The sequence below is a fragment of the Artibeus jamaicensis genome, unplaced genomic scaffold (assembly GCF_021234435.1).
Source record: "Artibeus jamaicensis isolate MK-2021 breed Jamaican fruit bat unplaced genomic scaffold, CSHL_Jam_final contig_525, whole genome shotgun sequence".
NCBI lineage: Eukaryota > Metazoa > Chordata > Mammalia > Chiroptera > Phyllostomidae > Artibeus > Artibeus jamaicensis.
The window spans coordinates 15,678,924-15,692,330 of NW_026521874.1; the positions used below are offsets into that span (position 1 = coordinate 15,678,924).

General features: G+C 47.1%; 1 protein-coding gene across 2 annotated transcripts in view; it reads left to right on the forward strand.

Moving 5' to 3' along the window:
* KREMEN1 (kringle containing transmembrane protein 1) overlaps positions 1-13,407 on the forward strand; it is a 59,587-nt gene that overhangs the window by 18,258 nt on the left and 27,922 nt on the right. For both annotated transcript variants that reach the window (XM_037153310.2, XM_037153311.2), the window contains exon 3: positions 2,819-2,910. In XM_037153310.2, the coding sequence (XP_037009205.2) occupies positions 2,819-2,910 (92 nt within the window). The remainder of the gene's footprint in view (positions 1-2,818; positions 2,911-13,407) is intronic.

Genomic DNA, 13,407 nt, shown 5'->3' on the forward strand with positions numbered 1-13,407 from the left:
GTCTTCTCAGAAGAGTTCCTGTTGATGAGTCTGACTTTAAGGTAAATTTGAAATTTCCAACAAGGTTTCATTTATATGGAAAAAAAAAACATTTCTCATAGGTCGTTACCCTGTTTTCTCCACAGACTGAGGTTTCATTTATATGAAAAAAAAAAAAACAACATTTCTCATAGGTCGTTACCCTGTTTTCTCCACAGACTCCTAGAAATGCACTAGTAAATTAAATGCAGAGTGAGGGCCTGGGGTGACCACCTTCCTCCCTAGCCCTGGCCGGCTGCAGCCCTCCCCTGCACTGATTGGATGGAATGTTCCAGACCTGCACTACCAGCTTATCGTGCAAAGAAAGAAGCTGAAATTGTTGATTGTTATCACATCTGAGAGTCTGGGCCTTTTGTTTTTAGCAAGGCAGTGAAGTCAGAGATGCATTCGATTGTTCTTTATTAAGCTATTCTGTTGCTTCTCGGGGCGGTTTTGACATTGATAACAAACAGTTGTTTTCTAAGGCCCTTACCAAATGCTCCATCAAAGCAGAACACTGAATAGAGGGAGGAGAACAACAGTGAAATGCTGTTTAAAGAAGGGCTCTGTACAAGTTCGCCTACTTTGATTTCTCCGCTGACATCCGACACTGTGTTTGTCTTGTGAGATGTTTCCAGACCCATCACAGCTGAGATGTCTGAGAGATGGCGAGTGATGGGGTGCGCTTTTCTGGGGTGGAGGAGGGGGCGGAGACAGGAGGAGCAGAATGGGCGCTGGCACCTGCCTTTGGGCACAACAAATAGAAGGACCCTTTGTGCATTGGGGTGCCTTATCTCCCGGGCCACACAATAGGCTTACCGCTCTCCCCCCCCCCCCACCCCACAGGGGTTGCTCAAAGCCCCGGCTGTGGGTCTTTATGCCCGTTTCCGGCCTCACTGGAGTGTCAGGTTTCCAGTGTTCTGAGCCTAAATAAAGGGAGCTTGGGAAGCAGTGGAGAGAGGCGAGGCTCTTCTGTGTGTCCGGTAAGCCCTGCCATTCTTTTGTTCCTTTCTGCAGTGTTGCCCACTATCGTCATGGCATCGCCGAGGTGCAACGGCCTTAAGGGCATGAATGCCACCTACTCTTAGAAATGAGAAATTAATCTCTTTTTTAAAAATTATTTTATATAGCCCCAGCTGGTGTAGCTCAGTGGATTGAGCACGGGCCTGCGAACCAGACAATCGCGGTTCGATTCCCAGTCAGGGCACATGCCTGGGTTGCAAACCAGTTCCTTGCAGACCAATTCCCAGCAGGGGCCGCATGAAAGGCAACCATACATTGATGTTTCTCTCCCTCTCTCCTTCCCTTCCCCTCTAAAGATAAATAAATAAAATCTTTTAAAAAAAATTATTTTATATAGCCCTGGCTGGTGTAGCTCAGTGGATTGAGCACAGGCCTGCGAACCAAACGATTGTGGTTCGAATCCCAGTCAGGGCACTTGCCTGGGTTGCAGGCCAGTTCCCAGTGGGGGTCGCATGAGAAGCAACCACACATTGATATTTCTCTCCCTCTCTCCTTCCCTTCCCCTCTAAAGATAAATAAATAAAAATCTTTAAAATTTTTAAAATATATTTGTAGACAGAGGGGAAGGAAGGGAGGAAGAATGGGAAAGAAACATCAATGTGTGGTTGCCTCTTGCGTGCCCCACACCAGGGAACTTGGCCCACAGCCCAGGCATGTGCCCTGACTGGGAATCGAACCAGCGACCCTTTGGTTCGCAGGCCAGTGCTCAATCCACTGAGCCACAGCAGCCAGGGCTGAAATTAATATTTTAGAAGTATTATTGCTGTATCAGAAGTTGGTACTGGGATTACAGGACCGCAGGTTCTGACTGAAGCTCTTTGGCCTCATTTTCTTCTGAATTCTCTGAGAAGTTAGGGTTTTGATGTAGAATAAGACCCATTTCTATGGAACCAGTTGAGCAGCCTGATCCAGGTGAAAGCCTGTCCGTGGAGACTATTAGGTAAGTTTTCCACATTAATACAATGTGTCTCCACACCACGTGTTGGCTGGCTGCCCAGCATCCCCTTATGTGGCTGTAACATATTTACTTAACCAATCCTTAATTGTTGTTTCTAACTTTTTTTAAAAATATTTTATTTCTTTATCTTTAGAGGGGAAGGGAAGGAGAGAGGGAGAGAAACATCAATGTATGGTTGCCTCTCAAGCGTCCCCTGCTGGGAACTGGCCTGCAACCCAGGATGTGCCCTGACTGGGAATCGAACCGCGATACTCTGGTTCGCAGGTCCGCGCTCAATCCACTGAGCTACACCAGCCCAGGCTCTAACTTTTTTATATTATAAAAATGCTGTGATGTATACCTTTTAAGTAAAGATTTCCTTAAAGTACGAAAGGAGAAATTGCCAAGTAAAGGGTCTTCGACTCGAATTTCCAAATTGCCGTCCTGCCGGTCGGCATCACTCCGTTCTTATCCGCAGCAGAGAAAGGACCTGTGCCCCCTCAGCCGTGGGAATCGCCACACTCCCACCTAAGGTGCCGGTGCTGTTTGTCGTGATTTGTTCAGTGGTCTGTTGTCCCGGTTACACTGGGGTGAATTTGTAGAAGCGCATATCACCTTTGCTTACTCCCTACCTACACCTTCCGGCCTCCAGACTCTGAAGTACATGTTGGAGGAGAAAGGCGGTATGAACTTTTCCTTCATAGGAGGTGGCATTGAGGCACATACCAGTTATGAAAAATCACAGAAGCTGAAGCGTTCCTCTTCCGTAAAACTGAAAAGCAATGAGACAGCTGCCGTGGAATGATGGAAGTGTTACCGGTGTGTCCTTTTCCCCAACAGAAACCCCGATGGAGATGTGAGCCCCTGGTGCTACGTGGCCGAGCATGAGGACGGCGTCTACTGGAAGTACTGCGAGATCCCGGCCTGCCAGAGTAAGGCTCTAACGCACCACCCGCGGGCTTCGGGGCACTAGGAGTGCAGAGTGGGAAGGCCACTGCTGGGGGCCGGGGGGCCGGGGGGCCAGAGGTAGTTCTGGCAGGTGGATTGCAGGAGGCAGGTGAGAGGAGAAGCCATCCCGGCCTGAGGATTTCCACTTTGCTTGTTGAACTGTTCAGAAATGGGAGTGCCCGGCTCTCTCAGGACCCCATTTCCTTGGTGGATAAGCTCAACCAGAATTTCTGCTTCTACTCCATTTCCTCATGCTTCTTCCTTCATCGACAGAGACGGCAACAGTAGCTCCGTAGCAAGCCAGGAAAAACACCTTGTACTTTTGTGAATGATTTTTTTTTTAGAATGAATGAAAACAGTAAAACTAAGCTATGACATTACTTATTATTTGGATTTAATGTTTCATGTCCCCTGAAAAATGATTTTCAGTAACTATCTAATTAAATGCCCTCCAAAGCTAATGTCATAGCTCTTTCCCTCGCATTAGCGTAAAGAGGTTCTGTTGCTTTTTTATGAAAATTTACAACTTGTCCCTTTCCACTAACAAACAAAAAACAAACGTCCTCAGTCTTTTACTGTGAGGCCTGTTTTCTAACCGTTCACTCATTATGCCTACTCTCAGTGTTCATGAGATGCAAGATACAGAGGCAGGAAGATACCCTGAGCCCCAGGAAACGTATGATGGGGCAGGGAGTCTTAGCAAAGCTACTTTAAAACAGTATTGTACGAGGACTTAAAGTGCAGAAGCCAAAATTAAATGCGGTACTAAAGAGCTTACCTATGTCATGTTCAAAATACCTTTTTAAATACGCCAAAGGAGCAGGGTTTCTCAGTTCCCGGAGTTGAAGGGCAGGGCGCTCACTCATAATAATTCCATCTGGGCTGTTTTGCATTATTATTTAAACCTACTCCTTGCCCTGCCATGTTTCTCATCCCTCAGGCCAGGAGCCTGTATACACAGCATATATCGAGTGGTTGGCATGGAACCCGGGACCCCCTCCCTCGTGCCCCCTCCAGCAGTCCGATCCTTATGCCTCAAGGGCAGAGAGGGCCCCTTCTAACTGCTGCTGCTGGCCCAGTCCTTCTCACCTGTCAGAAGTTATCCTTCCAAGTGTCACCACTGCCTGGCAGCTAGGCCCTAGCTTCACTGTCCTTCCAACCTGCGTATGTCTTGGTTCAGTCCCAGAACTGAGAAAACAGCGAAGCCCAGAAGAAAGGGCTTCTGCTCAGTCTGCTTAATCAGATTTTTAAAATGAAAAACATCTCATTTGGCTCTAGTTATGTAAAGAAGAAAGGGGCAGGGGGGAAAGGAAAGCAGATTTTCCTCGGTCCATTTGTTCTACACAAAGATAGTCTTTTAGTGCCAGCCTATGTCATTCTCTCAGGAATGGCAAAGAAGGGATTCAATCTGGTCGCTTTTATTTGGAAAGATAATCCTCAACTTGCATTTATAAAATATAATTTGGGCCAATGGGAGCTGACTCACGTGGTCACCGAAAACTAAGTTTCAGGAGACAGAATTAGATCAAAATTGATGCAAGCTACCCAGTACCCCTCCAGTTCATAAGATTTGTTGGATGTGCCTTGCTATTCCCAAAAAGGAAAATTTAATATTACTTTATTTTTTTATGTCCCTTTGGTAACCCTCTCAAAGCTTCTAATGATGGCCTTGAAATGCTCTGGGTAGGGAGACTTAAAGAAATTGGGAGTAAGAACTGGGGAGCACCTAGATTGAGAGGGTAGGGAGTGTCTGGCTTTGGTTCTTTGAAAAAGCCTCATGCTCACCCTGTGGGCGCCAGGGTGCCCCATCAAGCCGAGCCTCAGACCTTGAATCCAGCAGAACACCAGCGTGTGTGACCAACATCGTTGAGAAAGCTCCCGTGAGGTTGGCAGCAAAGACCGTGGTAACCAACTCGTGGACTCGGCTGAGATACAGCCTGTCTGTTTCCGCTTTGCCCTATTTTTGGACGTGGAGTCATAATTTTCATGAATAATACTAACCCTCTGTGTGAAGCCCACTATTCATGATTAGCATTGAACTTGTCATACAGGAAAAGGCCTGTGACATGATCAGATCCTTGGACAGTTTATATCTGAATATAACAGACCCAGCAGGAGCCGGGGGGAGTGGATGTTTAGGAACAAAGCAGAATGTGGTTGAATGGTGGGCCATTGTGTGGAGGCCGGAATCTCTGCCCCTCGGCGTGTTATGTAGAGAGCCAAACAAGCAGGGGGGCCTAGATGAAGTATGACTCCAAACGGGGGCTGAGAGAAGTGGGAGCGGTGCCCTTGACCTAGGGAGCACGGAGCAGAACTCGCTGGTAAGAGGACAACGACTTCGAGATCATTGCATTTGCTCTTCAAGCCACTTCTACCAACATGTTTCTCAGAAGCCCCAAGTTTTTAGTGCAGGCAAAAGTAATACAGATTTTAAAAGCAAATAGCGTCAGCAAATATACCATCCCTCTAGATTCTACTCTCTAAGTCTGTAAGGCCTGCTGGCTATTTGGCTATGGAGGGGGAAGTCATTGGGCTTAAAATCTATTTTTTGTATATCTCTTTTATAAAAAACCATCCTCACCATTACAATTCCTATTTGTTTCACTGCTCTTGAGGGACACACTTGTATGGACCTCAGTATTGCTTTTGCTTTGCTCTATTTTACCTATGGATTCTTTATAACAGGTTTTTAAAAAAAAAAAATCTAGTTGTGAGTGGAGAGAGGAACCTGCAAATGGCATTAAAGGCCAATATAATTTTTTTCACACATAGCTAATTTGGGCCACGGCCGTGAGAAATTTACCTTCTCATTCCTGGGAGCTCTTTTTTGTTTGCTATAAAAAATTATAGCAATTATAGTTCACTTGATTTCTACACTCAACTGTAAAAATGTATCTTTGAAATAATTAGCAAAGTTTGAATATAGACTATAAAGATTACATTAAGGAATCACTATTAATTTGATTAGGTCCAATAACATTCCCTTAGATTATAGATGCATACTGAAATATTTATGGTTGAAATAATAATATATCTGGGATTTGTATTAAAATGGCCCAGTCTTCCAAAAAGTGAGTAGATACAGGTAAGGGAAATAGATTAAATGAGAATGTTTTTTGGGTTTTTTTAAATGGATTTTAAAAAAGACTTTATTTATTTATCTTTAGAGGGGAAGGGAAGGAGAGAGGGAGAGAAATATCAGTGTATGGTTGCCGCTTGTATGTCCCCTGCTGGGAACTGGCCTGCAACCCAGGATGTGCCCTGACTGGGAATCAAACCATGATCTTTTGGTTCTCAGGCCTGTGCTCAATCCACTGAGCTATACCAGCCAGGGTGAGAATGTTTTTTTTCCTAAAGTGAACATTTGTTGATGTGGGGTTATAGGCTCATTATTCTTTCCTACTTTTGTATATATTTGAAAGTTTCCATTGCAAAATATAAATTTTATTATATTTTAAATATGACAAAAGTTAAATGCATACATACAATGTTCAAAGTATCTGGATTCAAATGTGTAACAAGAGTAACCTAAATTGTCATGCTTTTACTTGTAGCTCACAGGTATCTGGGTTAGTCATTAAAATTAGTGATTATAGTTTTTGTTATTGAAGTTAATAAAACTGGTAGGTATTTAATGTTATTAAAACTGTTAGTTACTATTAAAGTTAAAGCTAACTACTAGGCCCTGCTGGTGTAGCTCAGTGGATTGAGCGCAGGCTTGCGAACCAAAGTATCGCCGGTTCAATTCCCAGTCAGGGCACGTGCCTGGGTTGCAGGCCATGTCCCCAGTATGGGGTGTGCTAGAGGCAACTATACACTGATGTTTCACTCCCTCTCTTTCTCTCTCCCTTCCCCATTTCTCTAAAATAAATAAATAAAATATTTTAAAAAGAGCTAACTATTAAAGATAGTTATTGTTAAAGATAGTTATTGTTAAAGTTAGTTATTAAAGTTTAAAATCACAAGGACTTCAGGGATTATGAGCTGTGACAAATGACATTTTTTAAGCTCTGGGCATAGGCCAAATTACACAGCATGGGGAACACAAGGATGGCATGGTCTGCAGCCTGTGGGCGGGGGGAGCCCCTGGTCTAGAACTGAAGACGGACACAGAAACAGACAAGCGCATGCAAGAGACTCTGTAATTTGAGACATGAGCACTGAAGACAGGTGGCCGCCCTGGCGTGGTGGGAGGCAGGGGCTGCTGTTTGTCAGAGAGGGCTTCTGCAAGAAGCGGGGTCTTGGTGAGAGGCTTCTCCAGCTTTAAATTCCCTTATAAAAATGTATTCGTAGTGCAGTCACCAGGCGTCTTATTCAAGTGCAGATTCCGATTCAGCCGGGCTGGGATACACGTGAGACTGTTTCTAACAAGCCCCTGCAATGCCGGAGCTGCAGGGCCACGCCGTTCAGTAGCCAGGTTCTAGACGTCAGCAGTAGCTGGGACAGGCAGGAGGACGCTGGAGGCAGCGGGAACGGTGTGTGTGCGCATGTGCACCCCCCCCCACCCCCGGCAGAGCCAGTGTTGCTGAGACAGACATTTTAAGAAGGAAGGCAGGAGATGAGGTCTGAGAACAACTAGGCAGGGCCAGATAATGGAAGGTTTTATGGTCTGGTTCTGGAGCTTGGACTTGACCCAGAAAGACAGGGACGAGGCTGAGGAGAGTGTGAAGTGTCAGAAGGAGACGTTTCTCCATAGTTTCTTAAATCTCCGTGCCAGAGATTCGGGGTGAGGCTTCCCCTCTGAGTCTGTGAGAGGTTCTCTAGTGACCCTGCCATTCACATCCCCTCCGAGGATGCCGGTGACGGCCCCTGAGCAACATGGGACCTTCGGTCAGTTTCAGCCAGTGACCTCACTGGCTCAAGTTCCTCTTAATTAAACAGCACCCAGGCCTTGTTAAAACAGGTTTGCTGCTCCTCACAAACATGCAGCCTGAAACACAGGGTCTGAAAGCTTCCAATGGTGATTCCTAATAAGAGTTTTTAAAGCTATGTTCAGAGCGGGAATGAAAAGCCCAGGGCACTGCGGCAGTGGTGGTCAAGACGGTCTCTCCATGACAGAACGTGTTTCGTATTTGTTAGCATTTCCTGCACTTTAATGTCAGCCTGCTTTTTAGTTTGTCTAAGCTTTTATTTGAGCTACTACTGAACTATGTACCCAGTACCAACTGAGTACAAAGCACTTATATTCACATTATCTTTTTAACTTTTTTGACAATCCTATGAAGCCAGAGGTGTGTCCTTTTCTAATGACCCATCACCCATTGTTCAAAAGAGGAAACAAGGCTAGCGTAGTTAAGTGATTTGATGAGGCTGTAGTCTGAGCCGGCAGGATTTGAAGCTGGGATCCCCGATGGCAGGCCCAGTGCCTTTTCCTTCCAGTCCTTGAGAACAGCCCCATTTCTTTCATTTCCGTGAAAACAGGGGCCCTGGGATGGATCCAGGCTACTGTTGAGGTCATTCTTGAGAATTTTCTTTGTGGATTGTTAGGGAATTAAAGTTTGAACTTCTGACAGTATGCCGAAGTATTAAGGTTGCCTTTTCGACATTGTGGAAACCCAAGGATTAGCTCAGTGGCGACAGAGGGTCTGCAGTTCAAGCTGTTAGCTCCAAGTCATTTTCTTTTCTTCTTTGGGTTTGGGAAATCCCAGGCCCCAGGAGTAAAGCAGGCTGCAGTGGTATCCAGGAAGCATTTGTCACACAGCAGAGTGGCTCTGCAGAATGTTGGACTGTCTCCGCGGGTGTTCCCAGCCCAGCTGTTCTCAGCTGGGAACGGGCTCCCCAGAGTTGGACCCTTTGCATGAAACACTGCATCAAGCAGCCTTGCCCAGGCCTCAGGGTCTCTCTGTGTCTTCATTGCATGAGCTGAAGTTCACCTTGAAAAAGACACAACAACTCTGTGCATCAGTAACCCCTTACAGCTGAAACGAAACCTCAGACTTAGGCCATAGCCAAAGCAATATCAAAGTTACCAATACAAATCATGCACACTAAGTTTTTTCACCTCTCTGTCTTTCCATTACAGTTCTGTAATGTTTTTAATTGAACTCTTTAGACTGCCCAAATTAGCATTGTCAGAGTCCTGTTTTTCATTATTTATTCTTGCTTTATATGAGTTTTGTTTTCCCAACTAGACTAAGCTTTTCAAAGGCAGGAGCAGAAATGGCTCTGGAATTTCTGTAAAGGAGAGGCTGAAGCTAGAAAGGGGGACTCACAGGTTTATTTTGAAGCTGTATTGGCATAGCAGGCAAATCCTCATTTCGCTTGGATTGTATATTATTTACAGAGGGGTGCTGATGGAATTTATGGGGGCTTTTCCCAGTCAAGCTTAGGTTTGAATTATTCACTTGAGAGCTTATGGCACAATGACTCTCCTCTGGGCCTTAGCGCCTTCATCTGTGCCTTCCACGGTTATTTTGAAGATTAATGATTAAAATATACACGATCCTCAGTCCAGGACCTGGTGCATGGTAGGCACGAAAGCACCAGCTGGTATTGGGGTGGCCTATGCTTCCCCCCCAGAAACAGACTACCATTGGCATTTTCCTATCACCCAGTTCCTGAGGAGGTCATTCCTCACCCGTGTGTTGTTTCTGTCCATTCCTTTCTCATCTGACTGACCGCGGGGCTGAGAGGCGCGCCTCAGCATCTGTGGTGGCCATTTCTCTGGGGACCGATGTGGCCCTGCACTCGTTCTTACAGGGCAGCTGTGACTTCAGACCTGGCATCTACTCAATTAGTCTTTGTTTTGGCCAGTGGGTGTTACTTAATTTGCCATTAAAAGTACAGACTTTCTGAGCCAAATAGACATTTTCCTCGGTGACAGATATACACTGTAAGGAATATATATATAAACACAAGAAATAGTTCTGTCAATCTTACGATGTCATTGGGAATCTGAGTTATAAACATGGGAGAAAATTGGAGAGCAGCCCATCAATTACATAAATAAGATTGAGTTGAGTTTTTGAAGACAAGAGGGCTCAGGATGGGCTGTGGAAATTGGAGACATCGTTGCAGAGAAAGGCGGATGGAGCTGGATGGGTCAGGCAACAGTCTGACCGAGAGTTGGAGGAAGGGCGCAGCTGTGCCTGTGGGTTGGGGACCAAGCCGCTGGAGTAGAGCACGGACACAGAGGAACCAGATCGGCCCCTGAAAGCCAGAGTCCACTGGTGGGGACCTGACATGCTGAAAGCCCCAGCTTAGGCAGGTGAGCCCAGCGTCCGTTTGTAGGATGGATCAGAGGAAGGGAGTGTGGGGAGGAGGGAGTGGGTGCAGACTTCTGCATCCGGGGAGCAAGGCCTGGGCGATGACGGCAGCAGTGAGATGAGTCAGGAAGGGTTAAACCCAAGACATTTAGGGGGAAGACTGAACTTGATGACAAGTATAACATATAAGGGATGAAACAGCAGAAATAGGAAAAGATGACTCTGTGGTTGCTTGCCTGGGGCCTTTGTGGTGTCCCTGAAAAATAAGTTCAAGTCAACAAACGGCTCTTCTTCCCAGAGACACAGCTGTATCATTCCTCTTGAACGTGGACTGGCCTTTTGTCAAGTAAGGTGTGTCAGTTGTCTGTTACTGCCTAACAAGCCACCCCAAACCCTAGTGGCTTAAAACAACAGATGACCGTCTCCCCCGATTCTGCCTCTCTCCCGGGGGCTCGGCCAGGCAGCTGCATTCAGCTCCCGGCTCTGCTGGGGCAGGGCACTCCGAGTGGCCTTCGGGCCCCACCTGGGTGGCTGTTCTTCGCAGCAGCGTATTCAGACCTCGTCTGTGGTGGCCCACTGGCCTCCGAAGACGAGGAAGCAGGAGCTGCATGAACTCAGAAGCCCACCACATTCTGTTGATCAAAGCAAGCCAGAAAGCCAGCTGAGGTTCAAGCATAGATGAAACTGATTCCAACTATTAAAGTAGGGAACAACACATACGTGTGGAGGGAGGAGGAAAGAAATCATTACAGTCTCCTTTGGAGACCGTCTGCCACGTTAAATAACCAGAAGTTTCATTTCAGAGAAGGAACTCTCACCAGAACTGCCGCTGTAACCCGTCAGGGCTGCGTGGGGGTGGGGTCCTTAGGAACTCCTGCTACCTTCCCCCGAAGGTAAAATTTCACAGGGGAGAAAAGGCTGTTTACTTACTTATTTCGGTGAGTTATTATAGACTTAGAGACACACGCGGCGCTGCCTGGAGACTCGGAGTGACTGAAAAGGAGAGTCGGTGTTTAGAATGAATGAATGCATGGAGGTAAGGAGGGGCCATATTGTGATGGGACTTTGACCAAGATGACTGACAGCTGTTGGGTTCCAAACAGTTTTATTTTTTATTTTTTGAATTTTTAAAAAAGATTTTACTTATTTATTTTTAGAGAGGGGTAAAGAAAGGAGGAAGAGAAACATCAGTGTGTGGTTGCCTCTCGCACTCCCCACACCGGGGACCTGGCTGCCCCCCAGGCATGTGCCCTGACTGGGAATCAAACTGGTGACCGTTTGGTTCGTGGGCCCACGCTCAATCCACTGGGCTACACCAGCCAGGGCTGAAACCGTTTTAGTGGGGCAGGATGGGGTACAGTATGCTTATGGTTACAGGCTCAGGGTGTGGATGAATCTACATTTACCTCGTTGATTCTCTGATGGAAGTATTCTAGATGGTAAGTCCTCTGATAGGATTCCAGTGGCAAAATCTCGTGTGTTCTTAGTCCTAGTTCTCAGGGAAGTGGGGGTGGTGAGAAGGCACCAGGTTAGACCAGGGGTGTCGGACCTAACCTTGCTTCAGCAACGTCGGTACTTAAGTTCTGGCTAGGAAAGGTTTCCAAGCCAAGACTCAAACTATAAAATAAAGTCTATTTAGAAAGTCAGAGAGGTAGAAGAAGTGAGCAGTAGAAGAGATGGGCTCAGGAAACAAATTACAGAGGCAGAAAAAGTGCCCTTGGAGCTTAGGAAAGAGCAAAGTAAAGGTGCAGGGCCTGGGGGGGCAGGGAAGAGTTCAGGTGGGTGTGCTCCTGGGAGGGAGTGTGCGCTGGGTCCTCTGTCCTTGGGGAATTTCAGGGTGAGGATTTTAGGGGAGGTCGCAGGAGAGGATCCCAGCAGAATATTAATCAGCTTTCCAAGTGTGCCCTTTCAGGACGGAGGTCTCCACTGACGGATCAGCCAGTGCCAGGGCAGGGGGTCATTAGTCAGTGCAGCTGGGCTGATGTCAGCCAGGGCATCACTTGTCTGGTTTTGCTGTTTTTCTGGGCCTGGAGCTGAAATGCAACTGAGGCCTAGATGTCATCTCTAGGGTTTCCTGCTAAGGGAATGGTTGTTCAAGAGCCCACATGGGAGTCCCATGAGGCCACCCTTCAGGCCCCTTGTTCCTCCTCCTCCAGGGGGTTTACCACGTGACTGGCAACATGCCAAGGGAGGAGAGTTCGGGGGAGGGTCTGAACCGCACGTCCAGTGGTTCACTAGGGGAGGAAGATCAGCTTGGGGGTGAGGTCCTTGTTTTCCCTGTTGCCCAGCACCCAGGGCTTTCTGCCCTGGTGACTTTCTGTACCTGGCCTATCTTCCTTGCTTTGCTCACATCTGTCTAACTAACTGCCTACCGCAGAAAGGAGAAATCGGCTACTGAGGCATCAGTGCTGAGTGCCTGGGGCAGAATGGTCTCTGCCACACAAGGTTACATGACATTTAAAATAAGCAGAACCACTGCATCATTTCTGAAGAAGCAGATTTTACTTACAAGAAAAAATAAAATGTTCTGCAGACCCAGGGAAGAGTTTTCTAAAATGCAGGACAAGAACTTTGCTTTTAGTTTCTTAAACAGATACCCCAGATCTCTCCAGAGCACTGGAATAGAAAACAGTGACAGTCAGGACTTATTCTTATGCAAATTCTCCTCCGAAGATGCACATTCAAACTGAGTTTTTTACCACAATAGGCACGCTTTCTGCCTTTGTTAGGAATTGTTTGATCGCCAGGAATAGAAGTCACTCAAGCTGACTTGAGCAAAAGGGACTTTGGGAGTAGATCACAGAACCCAAGCCCAGTGTCCCAGGAACCTGGGAAGGAAGTTTCTACTCTGGCCAACTCTCTCTGGGGCCACGTGGCTCCCGCCTCTGCCCCCTCGGCGTGGCGGTCACCCTGCCTCCTCTTTGAGGACTGGCAGAGGCAGCTCACTCCTCCGCCCACGTGGCCCAGGTACGGCTGTTTGTCTTCACGCCTATCGACGGAACCTTACAGGTCCGCTGCCTGCAACTCACCAACCGGAGTCCCAATTCCACCTTCCTGGGAGAGAGAATCTGGTGGCCCCCGTGGGAGTCAGCTGTGGGCCCCCCCCACCAGAGACACATGTGGCACCTCCACAGCGAAGCCACAGTTATCACCAAATGCCACAGGCGTTAAATAAGCCTCCCAGCTCACTTCCCAGCCATTCCTGGTGGCAGTAAAAGAACAGTGCAGTTCCTGGGTGACATCTCTAGAACTTGCCTCTGTTAATGACTCTGAACA